The sequence below is a fragment of the Nyctereutes procyonoides genome, unplaced genomic scaffold, assembly GCF_905146905.1.
Source record: "Nyctereutes procyonoides isolate TBG_1078 unplaced genomic scaffold, NYPRO_anot_genome, whole genome shotgun sequence".
NCBI classification, from domain to species: domain Eukaryota; kingdom Metazoa; phylum Chordata; class Mammalia; order Carnivora; family Canidae; genus Nyctereutes; species Nyctereutes procyonoides.
In genome coordinates this window covers 65,045,501-65,070,131 of record NW_026575051.1, presented here as the reverse complement: position 1 = coordinate 65,070,131, position 24,631 = coordinate 65,045,501, and the positions used below count along the sequence as shown (strand labels likewise).

General features: G+C 34.7%; 1 protein-coding gene across 1 annotated transcript in view; it reads left to right on the top strand.

Annotated features, from left to right (window-relative positions):
• The window catches only part of SEC63 (SEC63 homolog, protein translocation regulator), a 73,740-nt gene that overhangs the window by 31,516 nt on the left and 17,593 nt on the right, over positions 1 to 24,631 (top strand). Inside the window, exons 7-18 of the mRNA XM_055330323.1 lie at positions 451 to 501; positions 1,759 to 1,867; positions 4,197 to 4,291; positions 4,385 to 4,517; positions 6,007 to 6,099; positions 7,510 to 7,664; positions 9,477 to 9,624; positions 12,505 to 12,587; positions 15,368 to 15,427; positions 15,619 to 15,792; positions 20,343 to 20,501; positions 24,517 to 24,618. Of these exons, the coding sequence (XP_055186298.1) occupies positions 451 to 501; positions 1,759 to 1,867; positions 4,197 to 4,291; positions 4,385 to 4,517; positions 6,007 to 6,099; positions 7,510 to 7,664; positions 9,477 to 9,624; positions 12,505 to 12,587; positions 15,368 to 15,427; positions 15,619 to 15,792; positions 20,343 to 20,501; positions 24,517 to 24,618 (1,362 nt within the window). The remainder of the gene's footprint in view (positions 1 to 450; positions 502 to 1,758; positions 1,868 to 4,196; positions 4,292 to 4,384; positions 4,518 to 6,006; positions 6,100 to 7,509; positions 7,665 to 9,476; positions 9,625 to 12,504; positions 12,588 to 15,367; positions 15,428 to 15,618; positions 15,793 to 20,342; positions 20,502 to 24,516; positions 24,619 to 24,631) is intronic.

The window sequence follows — 24,631 nt, the reverse complement described above, 5'->3', positions numbered from 1 at the left end:
ATAAAGAACCAAGGTTCTAGTATTTATTTCCAAGACACTAACTACTTGCTAAAGTGTGCATCTATAAGTACCTGACTGGAAGGAAAATATAATTTATAAAGCTGTTTTGCTGGTGTTATCTACAGAGGAGATTAAAAGATAATTTATTATAGTGGATAAGAGTATAAGTTTTTAGATTTGAAGTGCCTGGATTCCAATCCTCGCTCTACCACTTACTAGCTTTGTGACCTAGGACAAGTCATGTTACCTATGTGTGTGCTGCAGGTTCTCTATTTGCAAAAGGAAAATAATAATGATGTCTTTCTCCTAAAGTTTGAAAATAAGGATTAAATCAAATAATACATGAGGAATGCTTTTGATAGTGCCTCCCCCATGTAAGCCTAAAAATAAGTGTTCTTAGATGTTATAATTTACCTGTGAAAACCATAATTATTTCCTTTTCAATTCTAGGTTTTACTTGTATATGGATTGGCATTCATGGTTATCCTTCCAGTTGTTGTAGTAAGTTCTAATTCTTTTTATTAACAATGTTTGGAAAGGGAATTGGTGGCATGCTTTGGAGTCTCTATAAGATTGTAATTTGTATTAGAGTATAATCCATTGATCCTTGAATTTTAAGAATCTTGTATTCAGCTGTACTTTAAAGGTCTTCTAAAGGTGATATATCTGAGTATGTTAAAGTATATATAGCTCCTCCCAATAAAAGTTAAACACAACTGAAATATACAGATGTATTTAGAATTAAGAATGTCTTCCTTTATCACCTCTCTCAACTTCATTTCTTTGTTAGAGATAATCACAGCTAAATTTGGTGTTCTCCCTTTCAGATTTTTTTTTTAAAGATTTATTTGTTTATTTTGAGTGGGGGTGCAGAGGGAGAGGGAGTAAGAGAATCTCAAGCAGACTCCCTGCTGAGCACGGAGTCCAGTGCAGGGCTGAATCCCTTGGACCCTGAGATCACGACCTGATCTGAAATCAAGAGTTGGACACTTAACCAACTGAGCCACCCAGGTGCCCCTTTCAGATATTTTTCTTTGAATTTTATATACATACACACTTAAAAAAAAATCATCTTTATGTATTGTTCTGTGACTTCTTTTGCTTCCTATATTAGAGCAACCTCATTTTTAAAAATAAATGCAATAATACCTCAATATGGACATAACAAAGTTTATGATTTTGTGACTTTCTTTTCATTTGTGACTGGTGGTTTTCTCTCAGGTCTTATAGTTCCTGAGTCTCCTAGTAAACTAATAATTAAGTTGTCTTGCCTTCATCATAGGCTTGTTGTGTGAGGATCCAGCTGTATGGAATCAAATGAATGAAAGTAGTATATTAACAGTACAATTGCTCCTGACCTTACATAACAAATATTTATTGAATACAACCTGTGTGTGTCAGGAACCAGCTTGTTGCTTTTAAAGCAATGGGTTGTTTTGGTTTCTGTTTTGTTTTCAGTTTCTAGCTGAAACATAAATGTTTTAAAATATATATATATATATATTTTAAATATATATATATATATATATATATATACACATATATAGTGAGGTGTAGGTTGCTGTTTAGGTCTTGGGCAGTATAAATACTTGCTAAGTAATTTGAAATATGTAACAAAACATTTGTTCTAAAGTTCAGGTATTGTTACTTGTTTCATGAACATTTAGAAAATTTGGCCAGAAACATATTCTGCATCAAACCTAATATTTATGGTGGTTTTGATACTTTATTTATTGTTTAATTTTATTTGCATTTTAGGGCTCTTGGTGGTATCGCTCAATACGCTATAGTGGAGACCAGATTCTAATACGCACAACACAGATTTATACATATTTTGTTTATAAAACCCGAAATATGGATATGAAACGTAAGTAAATTTAAGTAGGCATGATATTAGATTATTTTCTGAGTCATTCTTTTTTTTAATATATATTTTTTCTCCCTTAGTGTTTTTTTTTTTTTAATTTTATTTATTCGTGAGACACAAACACAGAGAGAGAGAGAGAGAGAGAGAGGCAGAGAGGCAGAGACACAGGCAGAGGGAGAAGCAGGCTCCATGCAGGGAGCCCAACGTGGGACTGGATCCTGGGTCTCCAGGATCAGGCCCTGGACTAAAGGCGGCGCTAAACTGCTGAGACACCTAGGCTACCCTTTTTGAGTCATTCATGTGGGGTCGATATATATTCAACTGGAGACATTTCATTTCAGTGTTACACTCCATTCATATAACTAAAGCTGAGGAAAATGCTAACACCCTTTATCACATGTATTTCTGTTATTCCCAATTACTCTATCTATAGAGTATAGTATCTATAGATAGAGTAATTGGGAATAACAGAAATATATATATATATATATTTTTTTTTTCTCCCTCTAGAAATTTTAAGGCAAAGCTTCATATAAGTTAATTTTGTACTAATACTAGCTAACATTTCTTGAGTGTAGTGTGCCAGGACTTGCTAGGTATTATGTATGTGTTAACTCATTTAAGCTTTATTTTGCTCTCATAAGTAAGTTATTGTTTTTAAGCACATTTTATAGATAGGGAAACTGAGCTTAAGGATACAGTAAGTGGTAGAGTTAGGATCGAACTCAAGCAGTCTGGCTCCCAAGCCCTAAAACGGTACATTATACTGTATTAATCTTAGTAAAAATAAGTAGAGATTTTGTGTGTTGAAAGAAAACTGCCAGAATATTTCATTCCCAGAGTCATAATTCAGAATTACTTTATGGAAAAAGAAGCTCCATTTAAAGTACTTTCTTTGATTCCGTAAAGCTAACATTTATGCCTTTCAGAATCACTGCTCTGCAGAAATTATAGACATATCCTAGACAAACCCTGCTTCTCCTCCTTGGGGGAAAAAAAAAGAAGATACAAGTTTTAAAAAGTTTTAAATTGTGCCTCATTGTCGAATACACTTTTGTTCCAAAACCAAAATGGACTTTTCTATAATTTGGATTTGCCAGTTTTATTAATTTTTGTTGTTAATGAGAAAGAGACTCCGAATCATGCGACTGTGTGAACAAATCTTTTATTTTTGAGGAATGAGCAGATATTTTATTTCTGAGGAACAAGTGGTTGTTAACTCTCCCTCATGCACACATATCACTCTTATGTTGAACTGAAATATGAATACAGAAACCCTCTTATGAAAATGTCTCAAGTTTATGATGTGTTTTAATGTGTTTTTTGCATCAGTGATCTTGATTTCTGATTTATTTCTGAGAGTGACAGCCTTACACAGTTCTATTAGAAAAGCATTGTTCAGCTTCTAGTAGGCTTGGTTTTATGTATCCTTGGTTACTTTAGTGTTGGCATCATTTATTATATAGTTGTCTTAGGAATAGGTGTTTCATGAAATATTTGAGGATAATGATGGTAGTAAGTTGCACATATTAATAACTGTGCTTACTGTGTGTCATGCGCATCTGTGAAAAAGTTGAGGTCCACAGAGAGGTGAAGGATATTGTCCTAGGTCATTTAATTAGGGAGTGAAAACTCTAGGGTCTAAGCTCTTTTAATCTCTGTACTGTCCTGCTTTTTGCGAGTACATTGCATGTATCTTCTGGAAGGTGTGATTGATGAACTATAGTAGCAGTTGTTAAAGAGTTTGTATAGACTAATGAGGGTAATGCTAAATATATGTGGCTGCGAATCATGTGTTTGTCAAAGAGCACTTCCCACAAACCCTCCGGGGTTCCATAATAAAATTTGTCTAAACTACAGAGTATTTCAGTTTACTTAAGGTGCTGAGATGTCATGAAGTGAGGAACCCTAAAACTCTTTTTAACTCATTGTTTTTCAGCCCTGTTTAACTATGGAATCCCGCTTTTTCCACATAATAGCTATATAGATCACATGGGATACTTAATAATTACCTATAGAAAGTTTCTGTGGAACACATGCTTAAGTACAGAAACAGATGCTATTTGAAGTGATTTTAATGCATCCAGTGCTTTGGGACCCTTAATTTGATGAATATGTCTATTTATAGGTAATTTTGTACATATTTAGAAAAGCAAAATGTTTCTTTTTTTATGAGAGAAATGAATACTTGTTAGTGGAGTTCAGATGATTTTTAGCTTTGTGTGCAAGTGGAAAATTGCCTCAGTTTAGGATTAATGAAGTATTATAGGAGAGGAAATTAATAGGTTAACAATTTATTTACCTTCATATTATTTTTTTGTTTTCTTAGGTCTTATCATGGTTTTGGCTGGAGCCTCTGAATTTGATCCTCAGTATAACAAAGATGCCACAAGCAGACCAACAGATAATATTCTGATACCTCAGGTTAGACCTATCTCCCAGATTCCTTGATACAAGCATATAGGTACTAAAGTTAATGCTTTAAGTACATATTTTTTATTATTTTATTTCCTCTAGCTAATCAGAGAAATTGGCAGCATTAATCTAAAGAAGAATGAGCCTCCACTTACCTGTCCGTATAGCCTGAAAGCCAGAGTTCTTTTACTGTCTCATCTTGCTAGAATGAAGATTCCTGAGACCCTTGAAGAAGGTATGGTTGTAATATCTGCAGGGTTTTTTGTTTTTTGTTTTTTTTTAAGATTTTATTTATTTATTTTAGAGAGCACATGCGAGCTGAGGGGAAGGAGAGGGAAAGAATTTCAGGCAGACTCAGCTGATCATAAGCCTGAGGTGAGGCTGTGTCTCATGACTCTGAGATCATGACCTGAGCTGAAACCAGGAGTCATATGCTTGACTAACTGAACCACCCAGGCACCCCTCTGCAGGGTTTTAATGGTACAAAAGCAATGGGTTTAATTAGACCTCATGGTATAGTGTTTTTTCTTACTGTTCTTTTTGGCTCAAATAATTGCTCAAGGACCTTTTAAAAAGAAATTTTATGCTGCATAATTCACAAATATTTTGAAGATCTAAAAGTAATCATATTTTGACAAATGTTAAAATTTAGTATTTCAAGGTAAGAGAATACTCTGAGAAATGTTTAGCTAGTTGCAGATATACAATACTTTCTAGTGACTTTTAAAAAGATTTTGTAAACTTTTCAGGGGAAGAAAAAATGGATTTCACAACAGTTATCTCCGTGAACTCCACTACCTCCAGCAGGGGTTGCTGATGAAGGCTTTAATCTTTATTGCAAGCTTCCTAAGTGCTTGAAGCCCCCTCTATATGTAAAAGAAAAGCAGTGTTTTGGGACAGTGGTGTTCCCAGGAATGTCATGAATTTGAGTGTCATCATTTCTTCTTGTATTATTTCATTTGAAGTTTTAAAAGAAAATTATTATCCCTAGGGAATAAATGTTCTTTCTGAATGAAGCTCCTCCTCTTCTCTCCGTTTTTAAAGCCAATAATATAACTAAATGCCGTTGAAAACAAGGCCAGTTGATGCTCAGTAATTGGTGATAAGATAAGATACTTGTGATGGAATGAAGGATCACTATTTAGGCATTGTTATCGGAGTTGCAAATTAACTAGTAATTCTGATTTTCCTAAAGCTCTGTACAGATATAAAGCCATCTCTATTTTTTACCAATTATCTAAGAAAAACAGGGAACAAATTTTTTTTAGGTTGGGTACCAGCTCCAGTCGATGATCTTAATAGCCATTATATGCAGTAAAAATGAATCTGTCTCCCTCTTCCTCCCCCTTTTCTTCTTCCTCCCCCCTTCTCTTTTTACATTGAGTTAACCTTTATTCATAGTTACAGAAATTTATGTGCAAAAGAATATTCTTAAGGTTTTTAAGTATAATAAGATTAGGATTAAGTTTTGAGACTGTTCCTTCTGAAACAGTTAATTTATGAAGCACACCACCGTTATATTAAAAATTTGCCTTTGAAACATCTAATCTGAACCGAAGGTTTTCTGACTGATTTTGACAGTGCTACTTAGAAGAAACTGTTGCGTTCAACCTGTAAAATTCTGAGGTCATATAAATTTAGTATTGGTCTTACACCACAGATGATCAAGGTATTTTAACTATAAGAGTAGAATGATTTGTTGGAGATTTTCCTTTGTTTTGCAGATCAGCAATTTATGTTGAAAAAGTGCCCTGCCCTACTTCAAGAAATGGTTAATGTAATCTGCCAACTAATAATAATGGCTCGGAGCCGTGAAGGTGAGGTGGAAATGTAATTAATTATGTTGTAGTTTTTCTTGCAGGCATATGCAGATTATACTTCATAGTTTTTAAGATTTATGAGTATCTACAGTAATTCTGCCTTGTATATACGTTGAATCAGCTTTCCCACTTTTGTTCATGGTTTTTCTTACTTCTTTCCTATGTTTTCCATTATGTAAAGTCTTTATCACAACTCATGTTTTTGAATTTATTGTTTTATTGTTTGTCATCACTTACTGTTTGTAAAGATTTAAGATACCTTTTCCTTCATTTGAATATTTTTAGAGTTAGGTTATTCTGTATTTTAACAATGAGTTTGAAATAATTCCTTAAGTGATGTAATAATAATTCATCTGACATGTATTTCACATGAAGGGAAAAAAGAATGAGGAGAAAGAAAAAAAGAATGAGGGAGTTTGTGGTCAATAATGGAAAGGGAGACCCTTAAAGGAGATAATGGTTGTGGTTTCTTGTTGATGTCAGTTCTTGGCATGATGTCAGTATGTTATTGATACTGATAAAGTTTTGGGAGGTGATGGAAAGATTTTCTGTTAAATCGGTGCTTGTTGCTTGATAATGATTGTTGCATTTGAACATGTTTGTATATTTTTGGTATCTTACAACTTTTTTTAATTTAAATTTTACGTCGTTAACATACAATGCAGTACTGGTTTCTGGAGTAGAATTCAGCCATTCATCATTTACATTTAACACCCAGCAATCAGCATAACAAGTGCTTTCCTCCCATCACCTTTCTAGTCCATCCTCTACCCACCTCCTCTGCAATTACCCTCAGTTTGTTCTCTGTTGTTAAGAGTCTTTTATGGTTTTCCTCCCTCTCTGTTTTTATCTTATTTTATTTTTTCTTCCCTTTCCCTATGTTCAGCTGTTTTGTTTCTTAAATTCCACATGTGAGTGAGATCATATGGTATTTGTATTTCTCTGACTTACTTCACTTAGTATAATACATTCTATCTCTATCCACGTCATTGCAAATGGCAAGAGTTCATTCTTTTTGATGGTTGAGTAATAGTCCATTGTGTATATATGCCATATCTTTTTCCATTCATCAATCAGTGGACATTTGGGCTCTCTCTGTGGTTTGGCTATTGTTGATAATACTGCTATAAACATTGGGGTGCAGATGCCCCTTCAGATCACTACATTTGTATCTTTGGGGTAAATACCTGGTAGTGTGATTGCTGGGTGATAGGGTAGTTCTATTTTTAACTTGTTGAGGTATCTCCATACTGAATCTTACAACTTTTGGAGGAAAATCAGCATTATGATCTTAAAACTTGAGGTCTTAAGGATATTCAGTGAATCATGTTTTTGTGATGAAGTGTATAGTCCTGAACATATAAAAAGTCCAGCCTTGTTTTTTCTTTTGCTCCTGTTCTTTCTAAGAAAGGGAGTTTCGTGCTCCAACTTTGGCATCCCTAGAAAACTGCATGAAGCTTTCCCAGATGGCTGTGCAGGGCCTTCAGCAGTTTAAGTCTCCCCTTCTGCAGCTCCCTCACATTGAAGAGGACAATCTTAGGAGGGTTTCTAATCATAAAAAGGTAATTCTTTGCTACTTTAAAATCAGCTTTAAGCAGTTTGTCATGTTACTTAAAGGTAACATGAATAAAAAGGATTCTAAAAGTGTTTACTATGAATTTCTTAGGTTTAGAATGTCTTAAACACTGAAACTATCCCTGATGTGGTTCAGTTAGCATTTTCTTGGTTAGGGAGATGTTTTGTATTTTATCTACTATAAGTGATTTTACTACTTTGAGGGTCAGTGCATTTTAGCAGTTAGAACTGTTCTTTATAGTATGTTACCAAAAATAAATGTACAAAGTAAAAATGCAGTGTATGCTTTCCAGTCATTTCAGGCCTGGCTTAAAGGTTGGGCAGTGGCGTATTGGTTGAATAGGAACAAAAAAATTAAGCTTTCAGAAAATAGTAGGTCAAATACAGATGCTTCTAATTTAGATAATGCAATCTATAGTAAAGATCTGATGATGAATCTTAAGATGTGGCAAAAATATGTGTAATGAAAAAACTGGAGGAAATATAAGAAAAAGCAAATTATAATTTTTAGATTTTAAACATTACTTTGTATACATTAGACAAAGTGGGCAGAAAATAGACTTTGGATTTGATAATATATTAAGGTAGATGTAGTGTGTATTAGAAATTCGCATATGAGTTCTCTGTCCTTTCAGGTAATTATATTGCCCTTATAAATTTGTTCACATTTTTAATTGAAAACTGTGCAATCAAAAAGTGGGCATTTCACCTGTCTCATGATCTCATCCCTGTCTGTGAAAGTAAAAATTAATAACTAATACCAGATGCCTGGAAATTAACACTCTCCTAAGTATCCTTTTAGCCTAGATGGATATTACTGCAATAACAGACCACTTGCTATATTTAGAAAGTAATAAAAATGAGAATATTGCATCGTTATAAATCTTAAGGATGCAGTTGTACATGGAAATAAATTCCATACTCTAAAGGTTTTTATCATTAAAATTGAAAATATGGATCAGCAAACTGAGCATATCAAATGACAGTTGTTTTTGGTTGGGTCAAGATTCTATGAATATTACTAAGTTTTTTTTTCTCCTGACTTTTTTTCTAAATTAAAAAAATTACCCTGTATTAACTTTGTAATTAAAAAAAAATCCTAAATTTGAATTTCTTTGGATAAAAGGCCATGAAATGCTATAAAGTTGTATCTTTTGCTTTGAAATGTGTATGCAGATCTTCCTCAGCTTACAGTGGGGTACATCCTCATAAAGCCATCGATCGTAAGTTGAAAAAATCCTAAGTCAAAAATGTATTTAATACCCCTAGCCTACCAAACATCATAGCTTAGCCTAGCCTACCTTAAACATGCTCAGAACACTTACATTAACCTACAGTTGGGCAAAGTCATCTAACACAAAGCCTGTTTTGTAATAAAATGTTGAATATCTGTCTCATGTAATTTATTGAATACTATACTGAAAGTGAAAAACAGAATGGTTGTATGGGTACAGAATGGTTGTAAGTGTATGGATTGTTTCTCTTGTGATTGCATAGCTGACTGAGAGCTATGGTTCTGACCTGCTGCCCAGCATAATGATACTAGTATTGTATGAAATATCACTAGTTCTGAAAAAGATCAAAGTTCAGAGTATGGTTTCTATTGAAGGTGTTGCTTTTGCAGCATTGTAAAGTTGAAAAATTGTAAGTAGAACCATTGTAAGTTTGGGACCAAGTGTAATCTTAACATTTTTCTAAAAGTTGTTGGATTTTGTTTTAGTGAAACATGGTAGTTTGTTTTTGTGAAAAATTCTATGACTTTGGGATTTATTTTCTTTCTCTCTCTCTTTAAAATTCAGTACAAAATTAAGACTATTCAGGATTTGGTGAGTTTAAAAGAATCAGATCGTCGCAGTCTACTGCACTTCCTTGAAGATGAAAAATATGAAGAGGTTATGGCTGTCCTTGGGAGTTTCCCATATGTGACTATGGATATAAAATCACAGGGTAAGTGGGAGATTTCCCTATTGAACATTTTTTCCTTTTGTTTATGTGGCTTAAGGTTCTCGAACATTTAATATCATAATGTGTAATTAGACTTTGCAGAACTACAATTTACCTGTCAGATTGGCTGTGAATGGACTATTATAATGTATGCTTAATAGTTTGGAGAACACTGATAGAGTCCCACAGAATCTTACTTTGATTATCCTCAGAATGGGCTTACGCTTGAGAACCCTCTGTTCTGTAGTTCAGATTTTGGGAATATCTTAACTTTTCAAAGAATGAAAGAAATATTTAGATGTGCTGAAAGATATTGCAATATATACTGTTAGTGTTAAAGAAATAGCTGCTTAGCTCTAAAATTAATTTTTAAAAAACCCAATTTACTTTAAAAAGCCTTGGAAATGACCATGTTCTATGCCAGATTTCATGTGTTTTTCTTGACCTGTCTCTGCTGGGGTGAAAAAATCGATTTTTCTACCTACAGAATTGCCCTGTGAGTGCCCATTTTAATAGCTGTATAATATCTTATAGTGGGGGCAGAATTAGAGATTATCTGCTCCATTTCTTCACTGGAACTTTATTCTCAGTTTTGATATTTAGTAAGTTCCTGTTAGAACATTCTTGTGAGACCAAGAATACAAGGATGCATTAGGAATGGTATTTGTCTATAAAGAGCTTATGGTCTAGTTGAGGAAATAGGATGTAAACATAGGATCAAAAATAAGGGAACAAGGCAGAGGTTAAGTGAATAACAGACATTGTGCCATTTGTTCATTCAACAGCTATTGAGTGCCACTCAATTTTTTTTAGGAGGGGTGTTGGGGAAGCAGACAAAGCTTCTGCCTTATCGAGTTTGTATTCTAATGGAATTGAAAAGAGAGAAATGGCTCTCAAAGACTAGGATATTTGGGAAGTAAGGTAAACTGCAACTGGTTTCAGTTTGGCTGGAGTGTAGGATGCATGGAATGAAACCGGGACTGCTTTGGTGGGGAGTTTGGATTTCCTTGTGATCTCATTGGGAAACTTCATGACGTTTTCATCCCATCGCAGGGTTTTTTTTTAAGATTTTATTTATTTATTTGAGAGCGAGATGGTGAGAGAACATGAGCAGGGAGGAGAGAGAGAAGAAGGCTCCCCGCTGAGCAGGGAGCTCTATGTGGAGCTCTATCCTAGGACCCTGGGATCATGACTTGAGCCAGGAGGCAGATGCTTAATTGATTGAGCCACCCAGGCACCCCCATTCCATAGCATCTTGTGTAGACAATTTATTGTATTCTCACAGTGCTATCCAAATGTGTAATATGAGTAATACAGTTAATGGAGGGAGAAGAGAAGAATTTGACAAGCAGGAAAGGGACATCTGCATGATCCAGTGCTAGAGATGATGGATCTCTTTCCCATACTGCTTACAGGCTGTATAGAATCTCCTTTAGGCTTTTTCTCCACTTGAAAGCATCACATGACAGGTAGATATGGTTATAGCTGTTAATTCACATGCAGTACTCACACACACAGAATTGTGCAGTGTTGATGAATGTGTAGCCCAGATTTAATAGGAAATGATGGACACTTTCAGATTGAAGAAAGGATATTATATCCTTCTTTTATTAATATTATTATTTTTTTCTTTTTTTAGAGAGTGAGCAGTGGTCTAGGGAGGGGTAGAGAGGCGTGGAGGGGCAAAGGGAGAGGGAGAGAGAATCTTAAGCAGACTCCATGTCCAATGCGATCTTCAGACCTTACTGAGATCATGACTTGAGCTAAGATCAAGAGTCGGATACTTAACTGACTGAGCCACCCAGGCAACCCCAGAATATTGTATCCTTCTCAAGGCCCAGCTGTTGCACCTCACAGCCAGTAAAGGAGGTGAAAGCAGTTCTAGTTTATTGGAGGCTGTTCTTTTCCATCTGGTGGTGTATTAATGTAGGCCAGAACAGAGTTTGCTAATCTAAATCTGTATAAAAGAAACATAACAAACTTAGAAAATAAGCAGAAATACACAGTGAAAGAACTCTTAAAGATAAAATTTGTAGGAAAGATATGTTTGATTAGTTACAGTAATTTTATTTATTAATTTTAACATAATGTGTGTGTGGTTTTTTTTTTTAAGTTATTTATTCATGAGAGACAAAGAGAGGCAGAGATACAGGCAGAGGGAGAAGCAGGCTCCCTGCAGGGACCCCAGTGTGGGACTCGATCCCGGGTCTCCAGGATCACGTCCTGGGCTGAAGGTGGCGCTAAACCGCTGAGCCGCCCGGGCTGCCCAACATTAATGTTTATTTTAATGATAAGTTTATTAGTTTTTGGCAATATGTGTAGCAAATGTAGTCTTAGTTAAACAATTGCAAAAACATTATGAAAACTTTTTAAGGTGCTTTTTAATATAAACAAAACTTTGAAGTTCTTGCCTTAAAAAATAAGTTTAATATGGCTTGGAATACTAGTTCTAATTATTTTATTTCTGACAAGCAGGGTGGCATTGATAATTAAGGTAAAATCTTGTGAATACAAGGTTTACACAATTTAATAGAGTGATAGATTTTTATATCACTATGTAAAAAAGTTGGGGTACAATAGTCATCATGTTGTACTTTGTTTTAAAAGACCTGAATTTGAAACTTGGCAGTGCCAATATAGCCATTATGTGACCTCAGGCATTTTACTTTAGTTTTGAACCTCACTTTCTTCTTTAAAGTAGAAATAATAATGCTTCATAGAGGTATTTTAAAGATTAAATGAGTATGTTATTGAAGGCAGCTAGTGGAGCGTTTTATATCGTCAAGTTTTTTTTTTTTTTTATTAAGGTTAGAATATATTTGAAATAGTGAAGTACCAAATTGAATTTTATTTTTTACTGATTTTTTTACTCTTATCTTACAGTATTGGATGATGAAGATAGCAACAACATCACAGTAGGATCCCTAGTTACAGTGTTGGTTAAATTGACAAGGCAAACAATGGCAGTAAGTAATCTCTTTTTATTTTTATGCTTTAAGAGTTATGTGTTAAGAGATGAAGGGGAAAAGGAGGTGAAGACTTTCAATTATGGAATAAGTCATGAGACTCAAGGTATAGCATAGGGAATATATATTAGAGTAGTGTTAAAAGGTGATAGAGTATAGTTGTCGAATCACTGTGTTGTACACCTAAGACTAACATAATGTGTGTCAACTATACTTCAAGGAGAAAAAGAGAAAAAAAGTTATGTGCTGAAGTTCTTATATTTATTTTCTCACTTTAAGTCACATATTCTCTAAGTCAAAACTATTATAGTGGTAAAATCTAATTTTGCAAGTCCTATTAGCTGTTTTGATACTTTAAATTGATTTTTATAATTTTTTACATTAGTTTTTACATACAAAAACCCTTGGAAAATAGATTAATTCTTCATGTGATGATTTGTTAATTCCCTGTAAAACATTATAATAACAAGGTAATGTGAGCATAGTATTTAAACTCCAAAGTGCTATACAAAGATTAATTACTGATTATTTTTGAGAATTTCATTACCTATTTCTTCTTGGTTAATTCTGAATTTATTCTTAATTTTTTTAAATTGCAGTGAAAATATTTTTTTTCTAATTATATGAAAAATTTATACTACCTGGGAAAAAAATTCAGGCAATGCAGAAAACTATAGGAAGAAATTAAAATCACCTAAAGTCCTGCCACTCTGAGATTATTGATTTTGAAGCTCATCACTTTAGCTATCCTAATGGATGAATACCCATGGGGTTAAATGATGTTTTTACTATCATGGATTCCTTCTCTCACTCATCTCCCTCAGGGAAACCCCTTGTCTCAGTCCCAGTTGACCAGAATTTAGTCTTGTGTGTATCCTTGCATATCTTTCTCCCCATGCTCATATTTACTGCCTGGGCCTTTATAGTGTATGTATATATATATACACTGATACTTTTCTCATTCTCTTTCATTAAATTCAGTCACATTGTGTATGTTTCCTGTATTTTGTTTTTCTTAGTTTCTATAACATGTGTTACCTCCAAGTCAACTATTACCTCCTAATTTAGAACTATCATTATAACTTGTTTTTAATTGTTCTATTTTCAAGTCCACATATTCAACTAGTGGTAGGTTTTAGTCTATTCTACTCTGAGGTCTGTGAACATCTGCAGGAAACATACTCTGAATGTCCATCTCTAAAACTTCTGGTCAGAAAAGCATACTTTGTAGTAGGATATATCAAATCAAAGATGTTGGTTTTATTAGTAGCATGTGGTAAGAAAGCATTTGTGTCATGGACTCTGGATTCGGAGCGCCTCCCTAGAAGAAGAGGAAACTCAAAGCCAGTGGCTAGTATTGGGTGTAGAATCCAAATTTGTACTACCTACATGTTTTGGAATTCCAGCCTGAAAAAATGAGCAAAAATGGGCTGTTGACACTTATGGGATAATTGGTAGGAAAAAAAACAAAATTGCCCTGGAGCAAGGAAAAGAATCAAGCATTTATCTTCAAGTTCTTGTATGAACTGAACTTCAGATTAACTCAGTATTAGAACCCAGCTAATAAATGTAAAAATGAAACAAATGGGGCAGCCCTGGTGGCTCAAGAGGTTTAGTGCCGCCTTCAGCCCAGGGCGTGATCCTGGAAACCGGGGGTCAAGTCATGTCAGGCTCCCTGCATGGAGCCTGCTTCTCCCTCTGCCTGTGTCTCTGCCTCTTTCTCTCTGTCTCTCATGAATAAATAAATAAAATCTTAAAAAAAAGAAAAAGAAAGAAAGAAAGAAAGAAAGAAAGAAAGAAAGAAGAAAGAAAGAAGAAACAGATGGTAGAATTAGATTAGGGATTGGCAAACTTCCATAAAGGTCCAGTTAGTAAATGTTTTAGGTTTTATAGGCCACATAGTTTCTGTAACAACTGTTGAATTCACAAATGGGCAATGTTGAGTTCCAATAAAACTTTATTTAAAAAACAGGCAATGGGCTATAGTTTGTGGACTCCTGAATTAGGCTAACAGTTTAGAGCCTAAATTATTGTTTTTACTTGTTAACTTTAGTAATTAAATTCCAGGGAGTTTATTAAACACAGCCAACATCACTTATTATCTTTTAGTATAGATTCTCACTGAAATCTTACTAGAATTTAAATCCTAAATTTATGCCTTCTATATTGATCCTAAGTGGATTATATGGTAGATACATATCTTTATTTTTATTTTTTATATCTTTAGATTATATGGATTTTCTTGGTGTTCCACCCATTAGTTATTTTATTTATTTATTTATGTAATTAATTTTTAAAAATTAAAAAAAAATTTTTATTAAGTAAACTCTACCCTCAATATGGGGCTTGAAGTCACAGCCCCAAGATCAAGGGTTGCGCACTCTACCGAGCCAGCCATGTGCCCTTCCATAGTTATTTTAAACTAAGAAATAAAAAAAAATAAAAAAATAAAAAAAATAAACTAAGAAATATTTTTGACTTTATAATGAGTTTATATAATCTTAAGTCATGACATTTGTAAATTTAAGTAGACTGTACTTTTTAAAATGTATTCAAGACAGACGTGAGATATTTCAGAAGTTATCTTCTAAAGTGTCATTTAGTAATTGCTAACTTTGCACACATCATTTAGTAATTGCTACAAGTCTCTTGTTCTCCGCCACCCCCCTTCAAGTTGTCATCAGTTAAAAAATTTATTAGTCATTTATTTTGAAGATTGCTTTATTTGAAAGATAAATATAGGTTGATATACTTTATGTTTTTCTTCTCTCTGCCTCTAGGAAGTATTTGAAAAGGAACAGTCAATCTGTGCTGCAGAGGAACAGCCAGCAGAAGATGGGGTAAAACTTGATTTTTCTTACCTATCTTTCCTGGTGAAGGAAATATTTAGTTTTCTGATTCATAGTGTTGTAGGGGAGTGATTCAGTTTATGAAAACATTTAGTGTAGCCATTTTCATCTCAAAATTACTCTGACTTCCAAATGAAACTATTGCTAACTTCAGAATTTATATGTGTGTTTGTGATTTACAGCAGGGTGATACTAATAAGAACAGAACAAAAGGAGGATGGCAACAGAAGAGCAAAGGACCCAAGAAAACTGCTAAATCAAAAAAAAAGAAGCCTTTAAAAAAAAAACCTACACCTGTGCCCTTACCACAGTCAAAGCAGCAGAAACAAAAGCAGGCAAATGGAATTGTTGGGAGTGTAAGTTTATTACTGTTATTATCCTTATTGAGGTATACTTACACTAAAATCTTCAAATCCTATGTGAATCCTATGGTTCCTAAAATTTTCCATATGTATGCACCCATGATATCCAGGTTAAGATTGAAAACCTTAGCATCCTAGAAAGCTCATTTGTGTCCCTTCTCAGTCAGTGACCCTTCCATCTACCTCCATACCCTACATTTCTGGCTGTTACTACCACAGATTAGTTTTGTCTGTTCTTAAATTTCACATTAGTAGAAATATGTTTGTCTACTTTCATTTAGCATTATGTCTCTGAGATTTATCTGTGTTGTGTGTAGCAGCTGCCCATTCTTTCTGTGTATGTGATACTCCATTTTATGAATAGACTACAATTTATCTGTTCTGTGGTTGGTGGACATTTGGGTTCTTTCTAGTTTTGCCTGTTACTCAGTTAAAATGCTGTGCTTATTCATATACATGTGATTTTGTGGACATTCATTTTTCTTGGTATGTACCTAGCAGTGGAATGTTGGGTCATAAAAGAAGTGTACATTTAACTCCATGAAAGAGCCTGTTTTTCCAAAGTTGTGCTATTCTATATTTCTACAAGCAAAACATGAGTTCAGTTGTTCCATATCCTCACTAATGCTTGGTTTTACCATCTTTTTTATTTTAACCACTGTGGTGGATCTGTAGTGGTATCTCTTCTTGTGTGATTTTTATTTGTATTTACCTGATAACTAATGATATTGAGCATCTTTTAATATACTTACTAGCCATTTGGATATCCTTTTTCTTTGAGTTGTCTTATGGATTTGTAGGATTCCATTATATATTCTGGATAGGAGTCTTTTTTTACTCTCTTACTGGTAGCTTTTGATGGTACTTAATTTTAAGGAAGTCTTTCATCCATTTTATGGTTAGTGCTTTTGTGTCTTGTTGACACTTATGCCTGTACAAAGAACATGGAAATGTTTTTCTGTTTTCTCCTAGAAGCTATTACTACTTTACATGTTCTATTTAGCTCTAGATAACATCTTGAATTAATTATTGCAAATAGCGTGAGATAGGGATTTGGACCACCTATTCTAGCACCATTTATTGACAACATCATCGTTTTCTCAGAATTGCAGTAGTGATTTGTTACAAAAAAAAGTGACCATAATTATATATGTGCAGATTAGATTTATGGATTCGCTTGTCCATTCTATTGATTATTTGTTTATTCTTGGGTCAAAACACATTGTCTTAATTATCGTGAGTTTATATTAAGTCTTGAAATATGTTAGTATAAGTCCTCAAACTCTTATTTTACTTCTTTAAAATTATCTTGCCTGTATTAGGTTTTTTGCTTTCCCTCAACTTATTTATTAATTGTGTGTGTGTGTTTTAATTTTAGTGCATGGGGGAGGGGCAGAGGGAGAGAGAATCCCAAGCTGAGGGTGGAGCCTGACTCGGGGCTTGATCCTGTGACCCTGAGATCATTACTGAAGCCGAAATCAAGAGATGGATGCTTAACTAACTGAGCCACCTGGACACCCCTCCCTTGACATTTTAAAAATAAGGTTGACCGTTTCCACCAAAAACTGCTGGAGGTTAGATGAGGATTGCCTTGATTCTGTGGTCCAGTGTGGGGAGAATTCACATGTTAACAATATTGAGTCTTTTTTTTAAAGTTTTATTTATTTGAGAGAGAGAGCACGAGTGGGGGGGGGTGTGGGAAAGAGAGAAGCAGGTTCCCCATTGAACAGGGAGCCAGACATAGGGCTCCATCCCAGGACCCTGAGATCATGACCTGAGCCTAAGGCAGACACTTAATAACTGAGCCACCCAGGTGCCCCGCAATATTAAGTATTTTTATTCATAATCATAGTTTATCTTTATTAATTTGGATCTTCCTTAATTTTTTCTCAACTGTGTTTTGTAATTTCCCAGAGGCAGAAGTATGGCACACTTTTAGTTAGAAAATACCGTTATGTATTTGATACTTTCTGGAGCTGTTGCATGTAACATTAAAAAAAAGACATCCTTCAGTGTTTATTGCTGGTGCATAGACATAAAATTGCCTTCTAAATATTGACCTGGAGTCTTGAATTGACAATATGGGCATACCTTGTTTTATTGTACTTTAGTTTCTTGCGCTTGGCAGATACTGCATTTTTTTTTACAAATTGAAGGTTCGTGGCAACCCTATGTTGAGCAAATCTATTAGCACCATTTTTCCAGCAGCATTTGCTCAGTTTGTGTTTCTGTCACATTTTAGTAATTCCCTCAATTATTGTAAACTTTGTGTTATTATATTCATTATGGTGATCTGTGATCAGAGATTACAACTCCCTGAAAGCTCATACAGTCATTAGCATCTTTTAGCAATAAAGTATTTTTTAATTAAGGCATGTACTTTAGACGGAATACTGTTTGCACACTTAACATACTACAGTATAGTGTAAATATAACTTCTATGTAATGGGAAACAAAGTCATTTGACTTTATTGTGATAATCGCTTTACTGCATTGGTCTGGAACTGAACCTGCAATATCTCCAGGGTATGCCTATAATTCTAACCATTTGTAGGTAGTTTTTAAAAGATTTTCTGGGTATGCGATCATGCCATCTGAGAATAAAGACAGTTTTACTTTTTTCTTTTTAATCTTTTTTGCTTTTTCTTCCTTTCTGTCTTTCTGTATTGGCTGAAACTTTAAGTGTAATGTTGGTTAGGAATGAGGATGGTGGTCACCCTTGTCTTCTTGTTATCCCCAGGAGAAAGGGAACAAACTATTAAGTGTGATGTTAGCTCTAGGATTTTTTTTGTAGATCTTCCTTACTAGGTTAAGGAAGTGTTCTCTTCTGTTCCCAGTGGCTGAGAATTTTATTAAATGCCATTGCTCCATTTGTTGAGGTGATGATGAAATTTTCTCCTTTCTGTAATGTAGTGAATTATGTTGATGTATTTAAACATTTTAAACTATCCTTGCATTCCTGGGACAAATCCATTTTGTCATATTATCCTTTTTCATGTTTATCTGGATTTGCTAATACTTTGTTTAGGATTCCTACATCTGTTTTTATGAGAGAATATTGGTTTGCCATTGTCCTTTCTTGTGGTACCTTTGCCACTTTTTTTTTTTTTTTAAGATTTCTATTTATTTATTCATGAAAGACACACAGAGAAAGAGAGAGAGAGAGAGAGGCAGAGACATAGGCAGAGGGAGAAGCAGGCTCCATGCAGGGAGCCCGGTGTGGGACTTGATCCCGGGTCTCCAGGATCACACCCTGGGCTGAAGGCGGCGCTAAACCGTTGAGCCACCTGGGCTGCCCCCTTTGCCACGTTTTATATCAGGTTTATGCTGGCCTTATTAAGTTGGGGAGTATTCTTTTCTTTTTCTTTTTCCTGGAGGAGTTTGTATAAGATTGGGTTTCTTATTTGGAAGAACTATTTAGAGAAACCATCTGGGTGTAGGATTTTTTAAAAGGTTTAGTTATAGAGTCCATTTCTTTAACAAATTCTCCTTTTTTCCTTCTATCAATTTTAGTAAATTATATTTTTCAAGGAATTTGTCCATTTCTTCTAAGTTATCAAAGTTATTGACAAAGTTATTCATAATATCTTTTATTTGTAATATGTTTTGAATCTATAGTAATGTCTCTTTTCTCCCTAATATTGGTAATTTGTATTACCAAATACAAATTCTCAAAAAAAAATACAAATTCTCTTTTCCCTTTGATCAGTTGTGCCTAATAAAAGTCTTTCAGCTTTATTAATCTTTTCAACAAACCAACTTAATGGCTTTAAGTTTCCCTTTGTGTATCTGCCTTCTCTTTGATTTTGGGTCTGTATTACATACTTTGACTTTTTTAATACTTAATTTGCTGTTCTTTTTTCTTCTTGAAATGGATTAGTAAATAATTTTTGTTTGGGATGTTGCCTTTCCTTACTGCATTATACTATGTCAGCTATAGAAGACCATATTAATTTCTCAAAGCAGTACTTTTCTATGAGCTTCCCATTTCTTTATCTTAAATTAAATATTTTATATAATTGGGATGCTTGAGTGGCTCAGTCAGTTAAGTGTCTGACTCTTGGTTTTAACTCAGGGAGAGCTTTCAGGGTCGTGAGATGGAGCCCTGTGTTCTTGGGCTCCGAGCATAGCAAGAAGTCTGCTTGAGATTCTCTCTCCCTCTACACTTCCCACCCCCATGCAACACTCAAATAAATAATTGTCTTTAATAGATAAATGTATGTATATAATATGTGTGTGCATATATAATATAATTGGTGTTTTGAAAGTTGTGCCATGTTGCCATTGTGTAGTATACTTTGCAAATCAAAATGTTTTGCAAACGTGAAAAATGATTAACAATGGACAAATAAGCTAAACATTAAATAAAGTCTTTAGTCTGAGTACCACATGTGTACAAATAAGTGCGTTTTTAATTCTCAAATACTCTGTGAATAGTAAAATTATAATCTTGAGCTAATTTAATTATAATGGCAATAAGTTAGCTTCAGGGACTTAGAATTCACTGAGATATTCAGAACTTTTGTGTTTGCTTTTTCTTTTAGGAAGCTGCGGTAAAGGAAGATGAAGAAGAAGTTTCTGACAAAGGCAGTGATTCTGAAGAAGAAGAAACCAATAGAGAATCCCAAAGTGAAAAAGATGATGGTAGTGACAGAGACTCTGATAGAGAGCAAGATGAAAAACAGAACAAAGATGATGAAGCAGTAAGAATTATAGGTTTAAATAATAGTAATTATATACCTCTGTTTTGATTTTTGTTTTTTTTTTATTTACTTGTTTGTCTTAAACAATACCAATATATTTTATAATCTTATTTTGTAAGAGTATGTGGGATGGTGGCCAAAATTATAAAGAAAAATAGTTTCCAACAAGGATTAGACCTCTTAATTTTCTTAAATATTAAATTGCTATTAGTATAGGATGTAGATTTGAGGTAAAGTCAGTTTGGTATCTTACAGTAGTTTTTAGCATTAGAGTTGAGTATGCAAATGAATTAGGAAAGGTGGATTATGGCCTAACCAGTTACTTAGAAGAATCTTTCAGAAGTTCCAGGTAATACTTAAAGAAACCTTACTGTGGACTTGAATGACAAGAGGTTGGTTAAGGGGAAGATAACATTTACAGAATGCCACCTTGTTTCAAGAGGTATGTGAAACATTAAGGAAAGGAGGAGTCTCTAAGGAACTTACTAGATGGTGAGGGTAGAGAGAGTTGAAAAAAATCTCATAGTATGGCATTAAGTTATACCTGGTTTATGGATGGGTTCTAGAAAAGAGGACTTGGTGGACAAATAATGGATCCTGAGAGGCTTACTGCAAATGAACTGTAAGCTGATCAGCAATTCCTTTATGTTTGTGGTGTTCTGTTCTTTCTGATTGGGCCATTGACCTTAAAAGTTACCCCCCTGAATAACCTGTTAGACACAGGTTGAGGCCAGAAAGAGAATAAAAAAGTAAAGGGCAAAGGATAAAAGTATAAGGAATGGCAGCCATACCTTGGAGATATTACAGGCTTAGACACACACAATGAAACTAGCATTGCAATAAAGCAAATAAAACAAATTTTTTTGTTTCTTAGTGAATGTAAATTATGTTTACACTATATTGTAGTGTAGTCTATAGAGTGTGCAATAGCATTGTCTCAAATAATATACATGCCTTAATTAGAACGTTCTTTATTGCTAAAAAAATGCTAACCATCATCTGAGCTTTCAGTGAGTTATAACCTTTTTGCTGGTGGAAGCTCTTGCCTAAGTGTTGTTGGCTGCTAATTCTTTAGGGTTTTTAAAATGAGATGACAAAAAAGTTTACTGCATTGATTGTTCCTTTCACAAATGATTTCTCTGTAGCATTAGATGCTGTTTGATAGTATTTCACCCAGAGTAGAACTTCTTTCATAATTGGAGTCAGACCTCTCAAACCCTGCCACTGGTTTGTCAGTTAAGTTTTTACAATATTTTAAATCCTATGTTGTCATTTCAACAATCTGGACAGCATGTTCACCAGGAGTGAATTCCATTTCAGGAAGTGACTTTCTTTGCTCATCCATCAGAAACAGCTCCTTATATGCCCAAGTTTTCTCATGAGGTTGCAGCAATTCAGTCGTATCTTCAGGCACCTTTCTAATTTTAGATCTCTTGCTGTTTCTACCACATCTGCAGTTACTTCCCCCAGTGGAGTCTTGAACCCCTCCAAGTAATCTGTGAGGGTTGGAATCAGCTTCTTCCAAACTTCTGTGAATCCTGATATTTTGACCTCTTCCCATGATTCATAAATGTTTAAATATATATATATTCTTAATGGCACATAAAAGGGTGAATCAGAAGATTTTCAATACACTTTGCCCAGATCCACCAGAGAAGTCACTCACTATCTGTGGCAGCTATCACTTTAAAAACTATATTTCTAAACTAGTAAGACTTGAAAGTGATAATTACTCTTTGATCCATTTGCTGCAGAATGGATGTTGTGTAGCAGGCATGAAAACATTAATTTTATTCTGCATCTCCATCAGAGCTCTTGGGTGACCAGGTGCATTGTCAGTGAGCAGTAATATTTTGAAAGAATTTTTTTTTTTTTTTGAGTAGTCTGTCTCAACACTGGGCTTAAAATATTCAGTTAACCATGTTGTAAACAGATGTGTTGTCATTCAGGCTTTGTTGTTCCATTTAGAGAGCACATGCAGAGTAGATTTAGCATAATTCTTAAGGGCCTTAGGATTTTCAGAATGGTGAGTATTGGCTTCAACTGAATATTACCAGCTGCATTAGCTCCTAAGAGGAGAGTCCGCCCGTCTTTCAAAGCCAGGCGTTGACTTCTCTCTAGCTGTGAAAAACTTAGATGGCATTTTCTTCCAGTATAAGGCTGTTTTGTCAGCATTGAAAATCTGTTATTTAGTGTAGCCATCTTCATTAATTATCCTAGCTGGGTCTTGTGGATAGTTTGCTGCAGCTTCTTCACCAGCACTTGCTGCTTCACCTTCCACTTTTATGTTATGGATACAGCTTCTTTCCTTAAACCTCATGAACCAACCATTGCTAGCTTCAAATTATTCTTCTGCAGCTTCCTTGCCTCTTTTAGCCTTGATAGAATTGAAGAGGCAGGTCCTTGCTCTGGATTAAGACTTGGCTTAAAGAATTATTGTGGCTGGTTTGATCTTCTCTCCAGACCACTAAAACTTTCTCCATATGAGCAATAAGGTTGTTTTGCATTTTTACAATTCGTGTGTTCACTGGAGTAGCACTTTCAATTTCCTTCAAGAATTTTTCCTGTGCATTCACAACTCGGCTATTTGGCACAAGAGGCCTACCTTTCAGCCTATTTGGCCTTTCAACTTATCTCCTTCATTAAGCTTAAACATTTCTAGCTTTTGATTTAAAGTGAGACATGCAGCTCTTCCTTTCACTAGACCATTTTAGAGGTCATTGTAGGATTATTAATTGGCCTAATTTCAATATTGTGTCTCAGGGAAGCCCCAGGAGAGGGGAAGAGATAGAGGAACAACCCATTGATGGGTCAGAATGCTCGTTTATTGATTAAATTTGCCATCTTATGTGGACATGGTTTGGGGTGCCCCAAAACAACTATTAAAGTACGTCAAAGATAAATGATCACAGATTACCATAACAAATATAATGAAGTTTAAAATATAGCAGGAATTACCAAAATGTAACACGGAGACATGATGTGAGCAAATAAATGCTGTTGGAGAAATGGCAATAATAGACTTGCTTGACACAGGGTTGCCACAAACCTTCAATTTGTGAAAGCCACAATATTTGGAAAGCATGAATGTGCAAAGTGCAATTAAATGAGGTATGCCTGTAATGTACCTGCCCTTGAGAATGGTGGGGAAAAATGAGGATGACTTTTTAGCGGTTGCTGGCCCTCGACTGTTTTTGTACTTTGGGAATTAAATTGATTGCCAAGAAATTAAAGCCTATTAAAGGAAATTATTTCCCCAGCCGCACTTTGAGAAGGAGTTGACATATTACTTTCTGAGTATAGTATTAGGATTATAGAGGTGACAGACTAGTTTCTTTAGATACCAAAAATACATTCATTCAGTTGTCAAATAATTATACAAACAGTTATTCATTATCTGTCACATTGCAAGCACTATGTTAGATGAGAGGAATGCAAGCCAAATGTAAAACAGTTTCTGCCCTTGCATGATATACAGTAGGCTAGTGGGGAAGGCAGACTTGTAAATAAAACATTAATGTACAAAAGGGATTATGCACATTTTGTGCAAGGTACAGTGATAGCACAAAGGAGTGAGTGGTCAGCTCACTTGAGGGAAATTTCTGGTATTCAAGAGTTCGTGGTTTAGGCTTTAGTGGCTCCCGAAGGAATAGTAATAGAAATTTGCCAGATTAGAGAAAGAAAGAGAAAACAAAAATCCAGACATGGAGTGAGATAGCTTTGTGAGTTCAGAGAAGTCAAGGTAGTTTGAAGTGACAAGAATAGAAAGTGCAAAAAGATAGGCAGTGGCAGGAGATTGGAAAGATTGGCCCAGGTAGATCATGACTGTGTAGTTCATGCTAAAGGGCTTAGATTTGATTTATGAAATGTTGCATTGTAGGTTTTGAGCAGGGAAATGATCAGGTTTGTGGAACTGAACTCTGTGGTAGTTAGCATTGTTAGGAATAATAGTTGGAAGATGAAAACTTCATTAAAAACATACTTGATTTCAAATGTTTGATTTTTGCTTTACTAGGAGTGGCAAGAATTACAACAAAGTATACAGCGGAAGGAGAGAGCTCTACTGGAAACCAAATCAAAGATAACACATCCTGTTTATAGTCTTTACTTTCCTGAGGTGAGTTATTCAT